General features: G+C 39.9%; 1 protein-coding gene across 1 annotated transcript in view; it reads right to left on the minus strand.

The window, feature by feature from the left end:
- LOC104916661 (proprotein convertase subtilisin/kexin type 5-like) overlaps window positions 1–19,784 on the minus strand; it is a gene marked incomplete at its 5' end in the record, with an annotated part of 70,202 nt that overhangs the window by 2,898 nt on the left and 47,520 nt on the right. The window contains 8 exons of the mRNA XM_010727683.3: window positions 5,138–5,253; window positions 7,117–7,334; window positions 8,504–8,681; window positions 10,185–10,415; window positions 10,881–11,117; window positions 12,031–12,248; window positions 14,498–14,693; window positions 15,201–15,284. Coding sequence (XP_010725985.2) covers window positions 5,138–5,253; window positions 7,117–7,334; window positions 8,504–8,681; window positions 10,185–10,415; window positions 10,881–11,117; window positions 12,031–12,248; window positions 14,498–14,693; window positions 15,201–15,284 — 1,478 coding nt within the window. The remainder of the gene's footprint in view (window positions 1–5,137; window positions 5,254–7,116; window positions 7,335–8,503; window positions 8,682–10,184; window positions 10,416–10,880; window positions 11,118–12,030; window positions 12,249–14,497; window positions 14,694–15,200; window positions 15,285–19,784) is intronic.

The following is a 19,784-nucleotide window of genomic DNA, read 5'->3' on the forward strand; positions in this document are numbered from 1 at the left end:
AAATTTTGTAGCAACGTAAATTTTTTTAGCTTGCATTGGTTCTATTTTGCAGAAGCACAGTCATATGTGTCAATGGCTTGGGTTGGAAAAGAGATTAAGGTTTACCTTGTTCCAACTCCCTGCCATGGGCAGGGCTGCCACCCACTAGAAAAGGCTGCCCAGGTCCCCATCCAAATTTGCCTTGAACATTTCCATGGATGAGGCATCCACATCTTCTCTGGGCAGCTTGTGCCAGTGCAACTCTACCATCTGCATAAAAGATTTCCTCATAATATCTAATCTAAATCTTCCATCTTTTAGTCATGTCACTATCAGACCATGTGAAATGATGGTCTACCTCCTTATTATAAGCTCCCCTCAAATACTGAAAGTGTCCAGTGAGGTTTCCTCGAAGCTTACTGAACAAGCCTAGCTCCGTCAGCCTTACTTCATAGGAGAGGTGTTCCAGCTCTCTGATTATCTTCCTGGCTGGACCTTCTCCAACAGCTCTACATTTTTTCACGTACTGGGGGCACCAGGCCTGGACACAGTACTCACAATGGCAGAACAGAGAGGGACAATCACCTTCCTTTCCCTGCTGGCTGCCCCTCTGTTGATGTAGCCTCTGCATCTGTACTGTTGACCTCCTGGGCTTTAAGTGCACGCTGTTGGCTCATCTCCAGTTTTTCATCTACCAGATTACCCAAGTCCTTTTCTGCATGTCTCTCAAGTTCTTCCAATCTGCACACACACCTGGGATTACACCAGCCCAAATGCAGCACCTTGTACTTGGTCTTGTTGATTCTCACTGTGTTCACACGAACCCACTTTTCAAGTCTGTACAGATCCCTTTTGATGATATCCCTTCCTACTGATATATCAGCTGCACCACTCAGCTTCCTGTCTCTTGCATACTCACTGTCTAGACCATCAATAAAGATACTGAAGAATACTGGTGCTAAGAGGACAGATTCAAAAACTTCTCAAATTCCAAATAATACTAGTGGTGCTCATCACTGTCATACCTACTTTGCTGTATGTTGTGAGGCAGTTCAGAGCTTCCAATGTTTGTATTTCCTGGCCTAATGGGAAATATGAACTATTTTTTCTGGCCTGGGACCAAGATCAACAAACCCACTGTAAGCATCTGAAGTGCCAGAAACCTGTCACCACACTTGATCTCAGACCTGCAGGGCTGCTTGTCCTGAATCTAAGAGGCTGGACAAAATATGGGGAGACAGCAGGAGATCTGGATCTCTTAAAAAGAACCATGCACCTCTGTGGTCCTCAGCTCCTAGGTTTTTTTTTCATGTTCACAGTTATGGAGCAGCCCTTATATGGGAAATTTCAAGCCAGAGACTTCAGGTTATGCAACATTATTTTTTCTTTTTTGTGAGGCACTCAGCTCTGGGGCACACATTCTGCACCAAAGCAGGGAAGTGCCTCAGTGGGCAAGGGACAGCCTACTTCTGCTGGGTACCATTGCCCTGCGCTTGGAGGCAGAGCTCTGATGTGTTGGGGTGGGGCCAAGAGCAGTGGGGCCACACCTCACAGATACAAAGGTGGCAACCAGGGAGCACAGTGAACAGGACGGGCAAACAGAGCATGGTGTGGCAGTTTGTGTGGGCAGTTCGCTCAGGGCAGGCAAGCAGGGCATGTTCCTCTTTCCATTTGGGGCTGCAAGGAGAGATTGGTTGGTTAATACCAACATGGTGATCACCCGGCGTGGCAGACAGGCTGTGGCAAAAAGGCAGATATGGGACCCTCAACCTGCATGGGCTGAGAAGCACTCTCAGACAGACCTCCCAGGAAGTGAGAGAGCTGCCCAGACCTTCAGCTGTGGGGAGTTAGAATCTGGAAATTGCTCTATGGCAAAGGAGGAGGAGGAGGGGGATGGATGTAATTGATACAGGTGTGTCTTGCTCAGTTAATTTCCTGAGCAGATGCCCAGGCTGGAGAAGAAATCAGCAGGCTGAGAGGCACCTGGGAATCAGAGAGGGGGACTTAGGAGGAGGTTTGAACTGACGCATGATGACCAGCAGTCTTCTTATAAGTCCCTGCCTGGAAAAGCAGCTAAACCAGCTTCCCACCTAGAGGCTAAAGAATAAGATAGCGCCCAACACAAATGGTATGGATCTTCATTTCTGCATGGAGCAGAAGGAGGTACCTTCCTCTTACCCTGACAGTCCCCCCCTGAGCAACAAGTTCAAGATTTGGGTTGGAAACAAAAGAGTGTCTGAATGCCAGGCAGCCCAGGAAACAGCAAGCATGTGGTGAAGGGCCAACCGAGGAATCTCATTACAACTAGGGCCACAAAAAGAGGCAAAGTGTCTTAGTAGCTGGGGACTCCTTGCTGGAAGGCACTGAGGCCCCCATTTGCCGTCCTGATAACCTCTCCAGAAACATTTACTGTCTTCTGGGAAATGTGTCAGAGATGTTAAGAAGACTTTACCACTTCTGATAAAACAAGAAGACTACTACCCACTTGTTGTCATGCACATTGGGTCATAGGGTGTTGTAATGAGGAAATTACAGAACATTAAAAGGGATTTTGAATCCCTTGGAAAGGTGTTAAAGAGATCAGGAGCACAAGCAGTGTTCTCCTCTGAGTTCCCATGGGCTAAAGAGAGTTGGTTGACACTTAAACATCACTTCTTCCGATCTCAAGATCAGTGCATCACTAAGAGTAAGAAATGGGGGAAATTCAACAGGAGGCCTGCATGGATGAGCAAGGAACTCATGGATAAACTAAAGGGAAAGAAGGTCCATGAAATGTGTAAAAAGGGCCTGTCCACCTGGGAAGAATATAGGAATGTTTTCAAGGCCTGTAGGGATACAACAAGGAAGGCTAAGACTCTTTTTGAATTAAGCCTCGCAAAGGAGGTAAAGGAAAACAAGAAAAGTTTTTGTTTCTTTTGTTTTGTTTTGTTTTGTTTTTAAGTATGTCAGCAATAAAATGAAGATTAGAGAAAATCTTATCTGGGTCCCTTAATAAATGAAGTGAGTGCCCTGGTAACAGAGGATGCGGAGAAAGCAAAGATTCTGAATGCTTTCCTTGCTCAGTCTTTAATGATAAGACTAGCTCTCAGGAATTCTACAGCCTGGAAGTAAGAGAGAGAGTCTGGGGAAACGAATACTTCTTGTTGGTCGAGGAAGATCTGGTCAGAAAGTATCTAGCTAAAATCAACACAAAAAATACATGGGCCTTGATGGGATGCACCCACATGTGCTGAGAGTGCTGGTGGAGATGATTGCTGAATCTCTCCCTGTCATGTTTGAAGAGTCTTGGCAAACAGGAGAGGTGTGTGAAAACTGGAGGATAGTTAGTATGAGTCACTCCAGTCTTCAGAAAGGGCAAGAACTACAGGCCAGTCAGCCTCACCTCTGTCCTTGGAAAGGTGATGGAACAACATGTTCTGGATACCCTCTCCAGGCAGTTAGAAGAGAAGAAGGTCATCAGGAGTAGTCAGCATATATTTACCAAGGGGAAAGCATGCTTGACCATCCTTCTATGCTGTAATCACTAGCTGGGTAGATAGGAGGAGCGCGGTGGATGCTGTCTGCCTTGACTTCAGCAATACATTTGACATTGTCTCCCACAGCATCGTTGTAATGAAACTTAGAAAGTGTGGGATAGATGAGTATACAGTCGGGTGGACTGGCTGACTGACAGAGCTCAGAGGGTTGTCGTCAGTAGCACAGAAGCCAGTTGGAGGCCTGTAACTAGTGATGTTCCCCAGGGGTTGGTGCTGGGTCCAGTCTTGTTCAACATCAACATTAATGATCTGGATTAATGGATTGAGTCCACCCTCAGCAAGTTTGCTGATGCTGGGAGGAGTGGCTGATACACTGGAAGTCTGTGCTGCCAGTCAACAAGACCTGGACAGACCAGAGAGTTAGGCAGGGAGGAACCTGATGAGGTCTAACAAGAGCAAGTGTGTTCCTGGGGAGGAATAACCACGTGCATCAGTGTAGGTTAGGGGACGACCTGCTGGAGAGGAGCTCTGTGGAGAAGGACCGGGGTGTTCTGGTGGACAATAGGTTGACCATGAGCCACCAGTGTGCCCTTGTGACCTGAGGTGCATTAAAAAGAGTATGGCCAGCCAGTCAAGGGAAGTGATCCTCCCCCTCTACTCTGTCCTGGTGAGGACACATTTAGAATACTGTGTCCTGTTCTGGACTCCCCAGTTCAAAGAAGACAGGGATTTCCTAGTAGAAGCCAGTGGAAGGCTAAGAAGGTGATAGGTGGAGCATCTCCAGTGTGAGGAAAGACTGAGGAATCTGTGTCTGTTCAGCCTGGGAAAAAGAAGACTGAGGGTGGATGTGATAAATGTTTATAAATATCTAAAGGGTGGTGGGAGTAAATGGATGAGGCCAGGCTCTTGGTGGTGCATAGAAATAGAACAAGGAGTAATGAACTAAAACTTGAACATAGGAAATTTCATCTTAACATATTGAAGAACTTCTTCACAGTAAGAGTGACAGAGCACTGGAACAGGTTGTCCAGAGAAGTTATGGAGTCTCATTCTATGGAGACATCTAGGATGTATCTGGATGTCTACCTGTGTGACCAACTGGGGGGGAAGTTGGACTCGATCTCTTGAGATCCTTTCCAACTTCTCCAGTTCTGTGATTGTGACATTCTGTCATCTCCAGCCAGTTGTCTTACTTTGTTGTTATATTCTTGAACAAACATCTTTGAAAGACAGTTGGTGTAAAAACCCAGAAGCAGATAGCTGCACAGACCCAAACCTGATTGTGATCCTATTCTATTAAATATGCAGCTTTAACTTCAGCTTCTCTTTTCACTAGATTTCTGCTAGCAGAACTGCCTATCAGGAATGTGATATGATTTCTCACAAGCAGAAATCCCTGTGGAAATCCAGTTAAATTAGGATAAAATAAATACTCTTTTACTAATATAATTGATTTTGTTCACATGAGTTTGGTATCATCTTTGACAGAGTAGTGTCTTTATATTTACTCTTAGAGAAGTGTTCAATAATAGAAAGACCCGAAAAGAGAAACAATGCCAAGAGAAGAAAAAAGTACGCATTTTTTAAGCCTTGAAAACTCAAAGAACATTCTGTATTTGTGTTGTGTTCAGAAGTTGAAGTTCAGCATACTAATCACAGGACCAAATGCCTATGAATATTACCTCTTGTTCTGGTGCCTCCTGGACTTTGTAGTAACCTGCAAAGCAGTCTGAGCTGCATATTCCGTTTAACAAACTGTAACTCCATACACAAGACGTGCAGCTGAATCCTTCTTTTCCTAAAGAGGCAAATAAAACAACTATATTAAAACAACAATAAAACAACAATGTTAAAACTGTAAAAATTCTCATCTAACTTCATGCTGATCACTACTACCAATGAAAAGGGATACTTGTCAAGTTCAAGAATCTTAAGTGGCAGGTCCAGCTTGAAGAAAATGGTATTAAAATGGTATTGAGCAGCATATGCATGATGCTTGAGATTTTGTGTATTCCAAAACTGCATTTCTTAATTCATGAATATCTTCATGACAACATGATTAAGGAACCCATTGTACAGGGAAGCTGAGTTGCATTCAGGAGGATCATTTAGAACGGTGCATGTTTTGTGAGTGTTTTGTGTTTTGTGAGAAGGCAGATGCTGCCCACAGTGTTTCTGTGGAGCATTGAAGTGAGTGGTTTGTCCTAATTGTTACAATGCATCTGTCAGTTTCCCTGCAACTAGGTGTTTTCTTCCATTGTCTGAAAGGAAAAAAATGTACTAGTTCATGTTAGCAAAAGTTAAACAGGTGAAGTTAGCAACTTTCTATGACTCAGTTAATTTACTATCTTTTCTGGTCTTGAGAAAGAAGAGACTTCTTTTCCTGTGCATAAGGAGTGCAGATGCATTCCAAAACAGCTACAGATTTGTTATTTAAGAGGATGAGCTTGTATTTTATCTTAGTAGTAACTACAGTAGAAAATGTCTTCTGTAGTAATTTTATCAATAAAACAAAATTCATGATTAGAAATTGTCTATAAGTTAAATGGCAATATTTTTGTCCCAAATCCAAATTAAACTATTCGTTATAATATTAATATATTATATATATTATATTATAATGCTGCTACGCAGTCACATTTTAATAGTTCTTGAAGGTTGCTTTACTCTTGGAACCATTTCCACAATTTTAAATATTGTTATGTTGCAGTTAGCCATCTGTGCTATCCAACATATCCACCATCCAAAACAACTGTTGTACACTGCATGGGGTAGTCTGAGCTGTGGAGCAGAAGCTTCCAGCTATCATCTGATGACACTCATTCCAAGTGGACTAATGTTGCCCCATTCCAAATTGCACACAGTATTGTAGAGGGAAGTGAAGAAACTGAATATGAGGGTGAGGGTGACATAGAAGAAAACATATCTCAAAATAAACATGGTAAAATACCTAACTGTATTAAAAACAGCAGACATCACACTGATGTTTTTTCCCCCACACTGAAGATATGCTTTATGGCCTTATCTTAAGTGCTGTTAGCTGTTGATTTTCTGCTCTTTCCTTTACCGACCACAAAGATCTGAGGTTAAATTTAAATCCCTTGGCTTTCACAGAGTAATAAATAGTAAGTTAGCTTAAACATGGAGATATTATTCAGTGTTTGTGCAAGAAGCAGAGTGTAGCTGTGTAGGCAACAGAGCCCTTTTATTTTGAAGTGGATGAGCATCTTTGTGTGAGGCCTGGCTGACTGAAAACTTAATTACCGCCCTCTGGGAACTCACTCTCCCTGCTCCCCTGTATGGCTGGTCTGTGCTTAGTGCCTGCAGGTGGCCCCATGGGGAGCCTGCTGGAAATTCATATTCTTGCTTTGATCTTGGTTGATTGATACTTTAAAGGCAGGGTGGCAACATGAAGCAGCCAGAAGAGTGAGAAACCCTGGGATGTAGGAGAAGCTGGCAGCTGCTGGGGAGGTCTTGGCTGCCTGCTGTGGCCAGAGATTATTGACGGCTGGCAGGGTTATGCACAGCACACCTTTTTGTTGTGTGTTTACAGATCTTGGAGCAGAGGGAGGAAAAGAAAGGAGACAGAAGTGGCTTGGTAATCTTGGCAGGTGTTTTGATAATCTCTTTTATGTTGCCAAAGCAGAGTGTATGCTTTTACCTTTGCAAGTTCGGCAGAAAGGGTGGCATCTTTCACAGACTTTTTCATCCTTGTTTTCATAGTAATATTCAGGACAAGAGCTAACACATTGGTTCTTGGAGTGCAGCAGGTAGAAGTATGTATCACAGGAAAGGCAGTCTGTTGGTTGAGGCCCCATGCACTCCTTACAGCCCTTGTGGCAGCGCTCGCATGACCCAGTGGAGTTTTGTGCAAAATAGCTGAAACAGATTTGATAATTGTGGCTGTGCAAAATGTCTAACAATGGCAGGAAAACCAGAACACCTTTCGTCATGAGCTCTTTCTCTGATTACATGAATATATAAAAGTGATAATTATGCGATCACAGTAAATATTTGCAGTCCCAGTGGAAACAGAATGAATATTCTTGACCATTGAAATTTAGCTATGAAACAAGTCTTTGTAAAATTGAGAGTGTACAAAGAAAGGCTTTCTAAAATTGAAAATGAATTCAGGTACAAAATAAGTATGTAAATAGACAGGACCCAGAAAACATAAGCTCCATTTTGATTTTGCCAGAGTTGTCTTGTGAGATACTGGTTAAGCAATAAGAGTTTCTCACTATCCTGATGACCTGCTGTCAGATGGAAATTCAGCAATTTCATGATTTCTTTCAATCCATAAGCAGGCTTAGGCAGAGGGTTCCAACAGAGGGACAATTGGTTCATCTAAGTTGTGCAGTCAGAAGAAAAAGGGAAAGAGCTGCTTTGTGGCTGTGCTGAGATATGGCCATTACAGAACTTCCAGTTTAATAGAATGATAACTGAATTTGAATGCCAGCATGGCTGCATTACTGCAAAATCAAATGGACCTGAGCCACAAATCATAAGTCCAATTTCTAGATTTAAATTTTTGTGACATAGTCACAAGAACTAATTGAATTCACATTTTGAAATTGAATATACTCATGTTAATTAAGTTGCTGTCCAGGAGTTTGACCACTCAGTTAAAACATGTTTTAGTGGTTGGTTTTATTATGATTGCTTATAAATATTTGCTTAATGCAAAACAAAAGTCATCTCATCTAAATTTCAAATTAGGTGGAGCCTGCAAGGGTGCTTGCTTCCTGTGCTGAAGCTGATAACTTACAATATTTATTCTGCTCCACTCTTTTCTATATAAACATAACGTAGGAGCATCCTCAGAGAGCGAGAATGACCACATAATGTCAGATAGTCCCAATTCGGGAGCAAACATTCTAGTTTTATACAATGAGGTGAGGTTTTCAACTGCAACAGCATAAGACATTTTTGCTGGAAATGAAATTTAATTCTGCTTGACTCTAAAATAAATAGGAGAGAAACAACCTAATGTTTCAAAGTGCTCTCTGTGCTGTAGCTCTCTCTTTGCTAAAGACCTTGGACCTTACCCCGTTGGACACTGGCTTACGCATCCTTTTCCTTGCCTGTACAAGCCTGGTTTACAGGAAAGGCACTGTGAGCTGTGTTTTCCACTGCAGGTGGCACAGGTGATGTGGCATGGGGAACACTGTCCTTCATCACTGTCAGCATAGTACCCAGCTGGGCATGTTTCAATACAGGTTGTATCTGCACAGAGAGCAATGAGGAACAGCATGTCATAGTATTTGCTGCTATAAAATAACTTGCAAAGTATTCCTAGATTAGACTCTAACAGGAGATGCTGTTAACACTTGTACCAGAGCAAGAAAAGGGAATGCTGGGACATAGTAACTTCTAAGCCTTTTCAGTTAAGTCATCCTCATTTCTGTACTTCATGTACAATAGCATGATCTTCAGAGCAGATAATTTTTTTATCTTTAGAGAATATAAATGCATAGTGCATAATAATGAACAACTGTGATTTCATTTAAAATATACGAAAGAAGAAATAATAATGAAGAAGCGTTCCATAGGCATAAACATTTCCTATAGTTTTCACTCTTAAAAGTATCAATCTCACTCCATTCTGTGTATATGATGAATCTGAAATTTAGTGACTTTTATTTGCTGGTCTTTACCCCTGTATGTAGCTGATGCTTTATGTTACAAGAATAAATGTCTCCAATACTGCCAAATGTATCAGGTACATCACACTGACTGAAATATCAGTGGGTTATTAGCAGGACAGGAATCAGGAATAAGAAACTAAGTGATTCAAATAACTGCAAGCACTGCAAGAGAGCAGTGACCATCTAGCTAGTAGCTTAATACTTACTATCTAACTTGTTTTCACATTTTAATGATTAAAATTGGGGAAATAAAGATACTTCCTTTTTTTTCACTAATGGTAATTGTGCAAAACAATTTAATGTGTTGATATAAAACACAGATCTAATGCAAAGCATCCAAAATTTAAGAATGCAAAATCTGCATCAGATTAAACACAAACATCTTGGGATCAGTTTCACCTCAGGCTTACTTTGTGTGTTTCTGGCATGAAAGATCATTTTAATCAGTTTCTCTCCAACTGATTTTCTAAATTTTGTCTTGAAAAAATTACAAAGAATTGAAGTATTTTATACTCTTTATCAATTTGTTGCTGAGACAATAGACTTTTACTCCAAGTCACAAAAGCAAAGTAGTTTTACATCTCAGCTATCCACTTGAGACTGACATTGTGATCCAGGAACAATTTTTAACATTTCTATTTAAGTATTTATCTGCTCATCAGATTTCTGCAGGAATTAAACAAGTCAGCATGAAAACTGTGATTTCATTGTGCTTACAAAAAGAAAAGATTGTCCCTCTCCTCTTCTTAAGATCTTTATAGAAAACAACAGTGACAGTAAAAAGGAAGTGAATTAAAAAAAAAAAAACAACCATTTTGTTTAGCTATGGGATTTGTTGCTACTTAGAAGTCTTTGTGAGTAGCCAACCCTGAATGACGATTTTGCTCTGTCTTTCAATGTTTCCAGGTAGCTCTACAAAAAGTAGTTATCACTGAGCAAGTCTTCTACTTATCAGATCTACATTGCAATATTTAGATGGTCTAAAGCAGTCCTAAATGTTGCTTTATGAATATCACATAAGCTTGTTTATTCCATGCTGCCAGTGTGGAATAAAGCCTATAAATAGGAGCAAGACACTTACTGAAAAGATAGCGGTTATTTGCACAACTAATACACTGGTGTTCAGTTGGTCCTGAGCAGTGAAAACATTTCTTATGACAAGTTTTGCAGGTCTCAGTTTTCTCATCATAGTACTCGGTGCGAGAGCAGTGTCCAGATAGCATGCAGTGCCCGTTACGATTCAGGATCAGGCCGTTTCTGCATGTAAGGCAGGCAGCGGATGAAGAACAAGTCTTGCATGTCCTATTGCATGCTGAAATGGAGAAACAGTAGGAATGTCACCATACTACGTTTCATATTATTATTTCAATTTAAATTTTGCGAGGAGCAATCTCCATCTCAGAGTGAAAGGCTGAGAGAAATAGAGAAAAATCTCTGCTTCTGCATAGTCAAACTATTCAGTATTTTTGGTGTTGTGCAGCCAGTTCCTTAGGTTTCCTTTTGCACTGACTGAGTAGTGATTTTCAATTTACTGTCTACAGCAACACTCAGCGCTTTACCAGAGTGGTTCAATAAACACATTCTAGTTTTGTTGCCTTCCTCTCTGGAGTTTCTCTAATTTTTGTAAACTGCACTTGATATTTTTTCTGCCTTTGTTATCCCCTCCATTTCCAAGACATAGATAGCCATGGTCAGGAAGGGCAGGTCTTTTTAGAATAGTGTTTTGCTAGTCTACTTCTATCTTACTGACATTCTGGAGAAAATAGCATCTACCAACCTTGACAGTCGTCTGTCTCATCTTCATAGTAAGTCCCTTCAGGGCACTCTTCAGAACACATGCCATCATATAGGACAAAGTAGCTGACTGCACACTCAATACAGTCGTCTGAGTCTGGTCCATTGCAGTCCTTGCAGTCTCCATGGCACGGAAAGCAGTGCTTGTCTTCAGCATAGAATTGGGTAGGGCACTCCTCTACACATTTCCCTTCATGCAGGAAGAACCCATTCACACACTCTACAGAGAACAACAAACAACGTAAGCAAAAGTGCTTACACTGACTTCAGTATGTCAGGGCACAGTGCATGTCATAACAGGAGACAAGCAGACGGCTTGGGAATGTATCTTCTAACTTTCCCTTCCAAATTGCCCATAGTATCCTAGTTCTCATGAAGCATTTCTGCTTCTTCTCAAGGATCTGAGGAGCAAAATCAGCTATTCATTTTTTATTGATAATAACCAAACAATTCTGCCACTGTGTACTGGTGGACATAGTTGCTTATTTCTGAACTTCTGTTTGATTTGTTATTATATGAATCTGGTTGGAATATTTAGTCAGAATGTTTGGCTAGAGCTTGGATTCAGTTGCTAACTTTGTTATGAGTACTTGGTTTAATAGTGTTGTTTGATTTTCTTTTTCCTCCATGTTTGTGAATAATTTGCTAAATATTAACTATCCAGAGAATATTCTGGTGTGCATTCAGACTCATCAGCACGTTGAAGTTTTTCCTAAGCATGCATTACTAGATAAATGTTTCATTACAAAGGTTTCATTCTCTGCTGTGAATAGTATTGCAAAGAGACATAAAGTTCAATCAAGCTAGGAAAGAAGCATTCTGTATTTTACAGTGGTGTGCATGTGTATTTAGGTATTTAGACATGAATACAATAAGCTGGCATCAAACCAATATAAATCTCTGAAGAACATCAGGAACACACAAAGCAAGATGAAATCGCTTTACAGGTGCCCGGTTTAGACTAAATCTCCTCATAAAGCACCACTTGCTTAGCCTCTGTCTTAGAGGAGTTTTTCTTTGGTTTGGTTTGGTTTGGCTTACAGAATTTCTTTTCAGGTCTGTTATTCTGTCAGTCTGCTCCTAGACTGTTCTAGACAGATTTTAGCCAAGTCACAGGCAGTTCTTTGTAATACCTTTGCATGTTTCACTGTGAATGCACTCCAGACACATAGCAGGGCAATGTTTACAGATTCCATCAAAGGCAAAATATTTCTGTGAACAGGTAGGTTTACATTCCCACTGCTCCAGAAGCAAAGGATTTTTGCATGACTGGCATTTGGTAGCACTTCCTTCACATGTCTTACAGGAACCACTGCATTCCTTGCAAGTCCCAGAATCATTGAAGTACCCCCTATTGAGTAAAAATAAACACAAAAAACTGTTGGTCAGCATATATTTAACACAGTCCAGTCCATTAATAATTATGTGCTTATGTGAGTCTATTGACTTTGCCAGTGTACTCATTTCATTGGATCTAACAGGTTCCTCACACATTTAGTTACTTGTCCTCCACTCAATTTACATCTTCTGTGACTGCAAGCAGAAAATGTGCATGGCTAGTACCAAGAAGGGAGTTTGGCCTTCTCTTATTTTTATACCTACACTAAGAGATATTGGACTTCCTTTCCCACCACTTTCTTGGTTTGCCACTTCCATAAGGTCTATAGTGTCTCAGAAAAGAAAGACTCTCTACTCCCATGACCAACTCTCAGTGATGATGGCAGAGAAAGAATGAGACACATCACCTCATTGATCCCAGATGGAAGAAGGAAGAAGACCACAAGTGTCAAGGCTGGGAAGAATAAGGAAGGGCTGGATTAAACAGACAATAAACCCATAATGTTTAAGCACCTGTGTGTGGTGACAGTAAGGCGGAAAGGAGGAGCATCAATGGTGTGAGAGCTGCTGTAGGCAGCCCAGGTTGAGGCAATTAGTCATGAAGAAAACAACAAGAAAGTAGGTCTATGTTTTAGGAGAGGAGGGATGCAATCCAGTCTGCCTATACTCTCAAAACGAAAATGCTAGAAGATAGAGGGAAAAGCAACTCTCTATTTCCATATGATTGTTAATTTACATGTATGCAAACACTGATGAAATCTAAGGAAGAAATTTACTTGGAAAGCAAAACATGTACTTCACTTAAACAAGTCTGGTAGCAGGATATGATTTCCTGGAGATTGCATTTCCAAAGAAGATGACGGGAGGTGTATTAGGAGCAAGGCTAGAGAAAAATTAAGAAGAGCTTTTCCTCTCATCTATTCTCATCTTCCTTTTTTTTTTTCCTAATCTTTATTCATAATCCTGCATCTATTTCTGATAGTCCCTTCTTTTTTTGTTCCAGTCTAGAGTGCTCTTCTAGCTCACTATTTCAGTGTCCTCTGTCAGAAATTATCAGTGCAGCAAATCAACCCTTCCTCTCTGGTGTACGAAACAAACTCTAAAAAATAATCTCCTAGAATCCTCTGCCTCAATGGAGAGTGGAATCAGAGAATTGTCTGAATTGGAAGGGACTTTTAAAGGTCATATAATCCATCTCCTCTGCAGTGAACAGAGACATCTACAGCTAGATCAGGTTGTTTAGAGCCCTGTTCAGCTTGACCTTGAATGTCTCTACAAGCATTCAGTTATTCCTGCAGAACTTTAAACTCAGAGACTGAAATGAGTGTTGAGCTCTAGTAGACTTTGCCAAATAAAAGGAAGCAATTTTTTAAACTCCTCCCCCTCCCCATCTCTCTACCGCTCCTCCTCTCCCAGACGTTTTTCTTAAAAGAAAGATGATTCAAACAAGAGTTTCATATTACATAGCACAAATTATATATATATATATGTAGCTTTGATGAATGCTAACAAAGAAAGCACCGAAAACAGGAATACCTGAGATAGTGAAGTTAATTCCATTTATTAGAGTAAAAATTAAAGGTTGTAAGCCAAGGATAGAAAAGCCTCATAGACTACTTTATTTCGACTATATCAGATCTCTGAAACATTCACTTTCTTGCTTCACAGAATCACAAAATCATTGGAAGGGACCTCTGTAGATCACTGACTTCAACCCTCTGCTAAAGCAGGTTCTCTAGTGTAGGTTGTACAGGAAAGTGTTGGAATGCCCAAATGAGTTTTAAATACATCCAGAGATGGAAACTCTACAGCCTCTTTGAGCAGTTTGTTCTAGTGCTCTGTCATGCTCAAAGGAAAGAAGTTCTTCCATTTCCATGAAGATGGCATCCTAAATAAGTTGTTCACACCTTACTCTCTACTTCTGTGAGTAAAGGACAGGTTAGGAAAAGGACTAGACACTTGTTGTCAGTCCCCATGAAGAACATCCTAGAACACTGCAGTCCTTTTGAAGGCAATGGGAGCACTAAAATCTGTCATAACATTTCGTATCTAGTTTCATTTTTGATTTTTCACTTCTTCTCTAAACCACAGAAAATTTTATTTACTCAGGTCATCTGAAAATGACTTTTACCTTGTGGTATTTTTTAGTACCTGAAGTTACATTTAGCTTTCTTTTAAAAGGCCAATTAAGGTTTTTGATGACAAAAAGAGAAGAAGCTCAGTAAGGAAATAAGGAGCAGTAATGTAACAGGAGCTACTTACTCAGGGCACTCCTGTAAGCATCTGCCATTGTGGAGGAAGAAAGACTGTCCTTGTTCAGCCTGACACTTCTGGCAGTGCCAGGGATCAGAGCACACCTCACAATTGTCCATGCACATTTCACACTTCCTACTTCCAACGTCAGCAAAAGTTTGCTGTGGGCACTGAGAGACACATTTATTGTGGGCAAGAAATTTTCCTAGCAAAAGAGAAACCCAAGTGGGATTAAACACCAGTTAGAAATACATTGAAAAGATTTGCTTATGGTGGCTACAAAAAATGCTTTCATCTTAATGAAAGTCTGACTTTCTGATTCCTGAAAACATGAATAAAACATTCTTTAAACATTTTCTTGAAATAGCTGGGAAATGTAATAATTCAATCTTCACTAAAATTTAAGGTTAGAAAGAATCATCAGGGTTATTTAGTACATCACTCTGAATAAAGCCCTCTTCAGTAATTCTTTCATTGTGTCTACAAATTTTAATTAGAGTGAAAGAAAAGGAGTAACAACTACCCTTATTTATAAGGTTATGTGATTAGCTCCTCGCTGATGTTTCACTTCAGCTGTTGATTTACCAGACTGTGCCTTAAGCTGCTAATGGACTTTCTAGTGATCATCATTGCAAATATTCCATTGAAGTATGTAACATACAGTATATTTTGTCTTTTGCAAGTCTTACTCAAAGAAGCTGAAGTCTCTTACCTTCTGGACATGAAGTGCACCTATCAGCAGATTTGTTACAGGTCCTACATGAAGGATCACATGGTTGCAACTGTTTTTTTTCAGCTGGAATTAAAAGAAAATACAAGTCTGTTTTAGACTGTTTTCCATGCTTTTTTGCTCATTTTCCCCCGCTCTGGGAAGACTGTTCCCTTTGGCTTTTTCTTAAGCTGTTGTTAGAGTGTGTGTCCTTGGATTTTTGGAATTAGAGCTCCAAGATGGAAAAGTTGATTATTGTGTTCAACTCCACACTCTTAAATTAAGAACAGTAATAAAGGAAAACAGAAAAATTATCCTGGGAGTCACTAAAGCACTATTCTAGACTTCTTATCACAAATGAGGACAGTTTAGCTAAATATTTTTAGTTTCAGAGCAGTGCTCCAAATTCAAATTCCAATCTGTAATCCTAAAAGATTACAAACAGGAAGAAGAGGAACTTCTGGAGGACTTGATGTAGTGAGGCATTTTTGTTGAGCCTTTGTACTAGCTGCTTGTCAGACCATTACCTTGTATCTAAGGGAGAAATCTCTGAGAAGGAAAGGGAAATGTCTGGAAAGATGATTGGTAAACTAATTCTCCCCAGTGATATTGCCTGCTATTTCCCTCCAAAAGAAAGACTGTGAATGTGTTTCAAATTGAATTTTTATGCCTGCAGGAAGCTAAGGCCTTGGTTATGCTTTGCATAGGCTCAGTGCCAAAGATATTCAAGGATTGTACAAAATGCAAAGAAATTCTGTTGCCTCAGTGTGTGAGACTGCATTTTGAGCCAAGCAGTCGTAACAGTGGGATAATGAAAATGTGATGAGGAAGTAATAATGAGCAAGTGGACAGAAGACAGTAGTCTTTTAACTTTTCTGGAAACCTAAAATAAAGAATAAAGCAAGGAACGCAGACAGATTAGTACCTCAGCACATCCAGCTCGTCCTATCAATTAAAAGTTAAAAATAATTTTGGAAGCTAAAATTTTGAATGAAATTCATAGAAGAAAAAGCTTTGATTAAAAGTGGGAAATAGAAAGCTGTATATACAGCTGCTTCCCACAAGGAAAAATGGTAGGAATTTTACACAATAGAGAGACAATTAATAGAAATATGGTATATGTGTAAATAAATTTAAACAAGACAGTGAATGCCTGTAGTGTTATAAATCTTGATGATGACTGGCACAATACTGAAGAACTATGGATATGGTAGGAAATTACTAAGGCATTATCATCATTTTGGCTGTAGCATCTCTGCCCTCTCTGAACAAAGGTCTAAGAGAATTTCAGGGTCTAGGCACAGGCCAGAGGATCTGCAGTAAAATGTACACATAAGAATAAAGCAGCATGTTATCAGGGCTGGGGTTCTTCGTAGTCAGGTTCATGCTGTTGGGATTAGATTCACTGAGCAGTCAGAGAGAAGGAAGATTTCTTGAAAAACCCTGATTTGGCTCTGCCCCTTGTGTTACCTATGCATAAGCTGTATATTTACATATGGATTAACAGCCATGTGGTTAAGAAAATAAAGTACTAGAGCTGCAAGTTAATTTTAAAATAATGGCTTTAGTTGTCTATAAATTTCATCCTTCTTGAGAAGAATGAACATTTAAGTTTGCTTTTCTTAGCCCTTTAAATTAGGAAGGTGTGGTTGTCTGGTGAGGCTTTCCGCAGTGGCATTTCCTGTCAATATATATCCTTGTCTTCACTTGTCGATGTATTGATGTATTTTCTATGGCTTTTTCCTCTGCTGAAGTCCTTTTTTTTTTTTTCCTATTTCAGGTTACAGTATGCTGTTTCAGCAGATTAAAGTGTGTTTAAATGCCCCTGGGTGTTGAGGCAGTCCAAGCCTCTGCCAGATCTGTAGATGCACCTAACCAGTATGCAAATGCTTTCACTTTCCTTATCTAAATAATACTCAAAGAAACCTTCCAGTTGACCATTGCTCACTCTGAGATGCAAAAATTTACTCTCAAATTTTTTCAAGGCATTACTTCCTAGCTATATATAGCTCTCCTTACTTAATTATTGAAAAAAATCCTTACTGAATGTTCTTATTGTCACCTATAAGAATATTAGGAATACTAAGAAGCTAGAAAGCTAAATGTTTTCTTAATTTTACTAAACTGAGCAGCACTCAGGTTTTTTATTTTCCTGTTGTTGTGGATAATAAAACCATAAGATCACTGAATCATAGAATAGCTTGGGTAAGAAGACACCTTGAAGATCTAGAAGTTCCAGCTCCCTGCTGTGGGCAAGGTTGCTACCCACCAGATCAGGCTGCTGAGAGACCCATCCAACCTGGCCTTGAACATCTTCAGGGATGGGCATTCACAGCTTCTCTGGGTGGCCTATGCCAGTGCCTCACCACTCTCTGAGTGAAAAAATTCCCACTTACATCTAATGTAAATCTCCCCTCTTCTAATTTAAAAGCATTCCCACATGTCCTGTAATTGTCTGGCCAGGTAAAAGGTTGATCTCATTCCTGACTATAAATTCTCTTTAAGTAATGAAATGCTGCAGTGAGGTCTCCCTCAAGCCTTCTCTTCTTCAAGCTGAACAAGCCCAACTCCCTCAGCCCTTCTTCACATGAGAGTTATTCCACCCCTTTGATCATCTTTCTGGACTCCTGTGTACTTGCTCCAACAGCTCTGCATCTTTCCTGTACTAAGGGCTCCAGACCTGGATGCAGTACTCCAGATGGGGCCTCACTAGGGCAGAGTGAGGGAGAGGACCACCTCCCTGTCCCTGCTGGCCACTCTTTTCATGCAACCCAGGATACTGTTGTCCTTCTGGGCTGCAAGCACACACTGCATGGTCATGTCTAGCTTTTCATTCACCAAATTCCCTAAGTCCTTTTTAGCAGTCCTTTTAGCTCTAAATGAGTTGTTTTCCCAGACTGTAATCGTGTTTGACCCAAGTGCAGCACCTTGCACTTGAAATTGTTGAGCCTCATTAGATTTACATGGGCCCACTATCAAGTTTGTCCAGGTCCCTTTTGATGGCATCCCTTCTTTCTGTCCTATCAGCTACACTACTGAGCTTGGTGTTGTGCAAGCCACAATCCCCACTGGCTTGTAAATTGTAAGCACTTTAACACACTTGTCATTTAGTGATCTCTGAATGCTGTTTAATTTATGTACACCTGTGTAATTTTTGTTTAATGTATTTCACTTTGCCTCTAAAACCATAGCTGAAGTAAAGACTTTTTCCTGGTGTCTGCCTGCAGTTGCACATCCTCAGTTCCTTCATCAATTATTTGATAAGCTGTCAGGATTTTTCCATTCACTGATCTTTTATAAATATGCATAAATAAATAAATAAATAAGAAAAACAATTTTTTATTTCCCTTCTCAACAGCTTTTCATCTAGCTACCTTTCTCTGCCTTAAAAGTTTTATTTTATTTCTTTGATAATTCCTACTGTGCAGTTTTAAGTACTGTAATTTAATACCATTTGTATGTGGGAAGAAGCAGCTCAGAAATACTGCTGAAGTATGTGTTGCCAAAGGAAAAGAACTTTGATCTTGGCAAAAGAGCTGATGCAATATAGGAAATAAATAGCAGTAATATAAAGTTAAGTAGACAAGTTAACTACTGCTGAAGAATTTAATCTTACGCGGTTTGGCAGAACTTACTGCTTTCTGCAGTGTGTACTAGTTACCACCAGAGGGGAATGTACACAAGCAGTTGTGCTTCTGTTATTTGGCATAGGTCTAGCTTTTCAGCCAAGTATAAGCATTCAAATGTCTCAGCTGGGGACTGTTAGGAGAAATATGAAAATCTTAAAATTTATCGATCTACTTAAGAAAATAATAATCTGGAAAGTTAAAATGAGTTTTTCCTCTGATAAAGCTCTTACTGACTGGAAATAGGATTTCATTTACTGAAAAACATCACAAAACGCAAGTTCAGAATAAAGAGAACTTATTAAACGTAACTTTCTTGTATAGAAAATGTTTCCAAAATAGGCAAATACGATGCAAAATATTTTGCTACAGAAACCTGTGCATATTACCTCAAAGAACAAAGTTTCCCAAGAACAGCCCTGCAAAACCATCAAGAAAATTTGTTATGCATACCATATTTCCTTGGCCTTTGGAGTAATGATAAATGAAAACTTTAACTCACAGTTTCTAGCTATTAAAAAGTCTTAAACTCATCAGTGAAAACTTCACTCAGTACGCTGTGACAAGTGAGGTTACTAATACATTGGAAGAACTAATTAAATTACAAATAACAAAGTTGTCTGTCTGCAAGGGAAGAGTTTGGTAGCCATCAGAAAGAATTGCCAGCTCAGATATATCGCATTTCCTTACCCAAATGCAAGTCTTGGGTAAGGACAAAGTTCATGGCACACTGTGATCTGCTTTGTTGGGTTTTGCCTTCCTCATGACCCCTAAAGGCTACCATTATGTATCTGGGTGTTCTACAAGATCTCCATTAATTTTTTTCTTATGGTTGTGAACAAAACTTTTAAATGCAGAAGCTGTAAGTCTGTGGAGTAAAATTGCTAACTATCCATACTCTAAAAATGGAATGTAGACTCTGAAAAAACACTGTATTCTATTATTATCCTTGTTCTGCTCT

The sequence above is a fragment of the Meleagris gallopavo genome, unplaced genomic scaffold (genome assembly GCF_000146605.3).
Source record: "Meleagris gallopavo isolate NT-WF06-2002-E0010 breed Aviagen turkey brand Nicholas breeding stock unplaced genomic scaffold, Turkey_5.1 ChrUn_random_7180001927083, whole genome shotgun sequence".
Taxonomy (NCBI): Eukaryota; Metazoa; Chordata; class Aves; order Galliformes; family Phasianidae; genus Meleagris; species Meleagris gallopavo.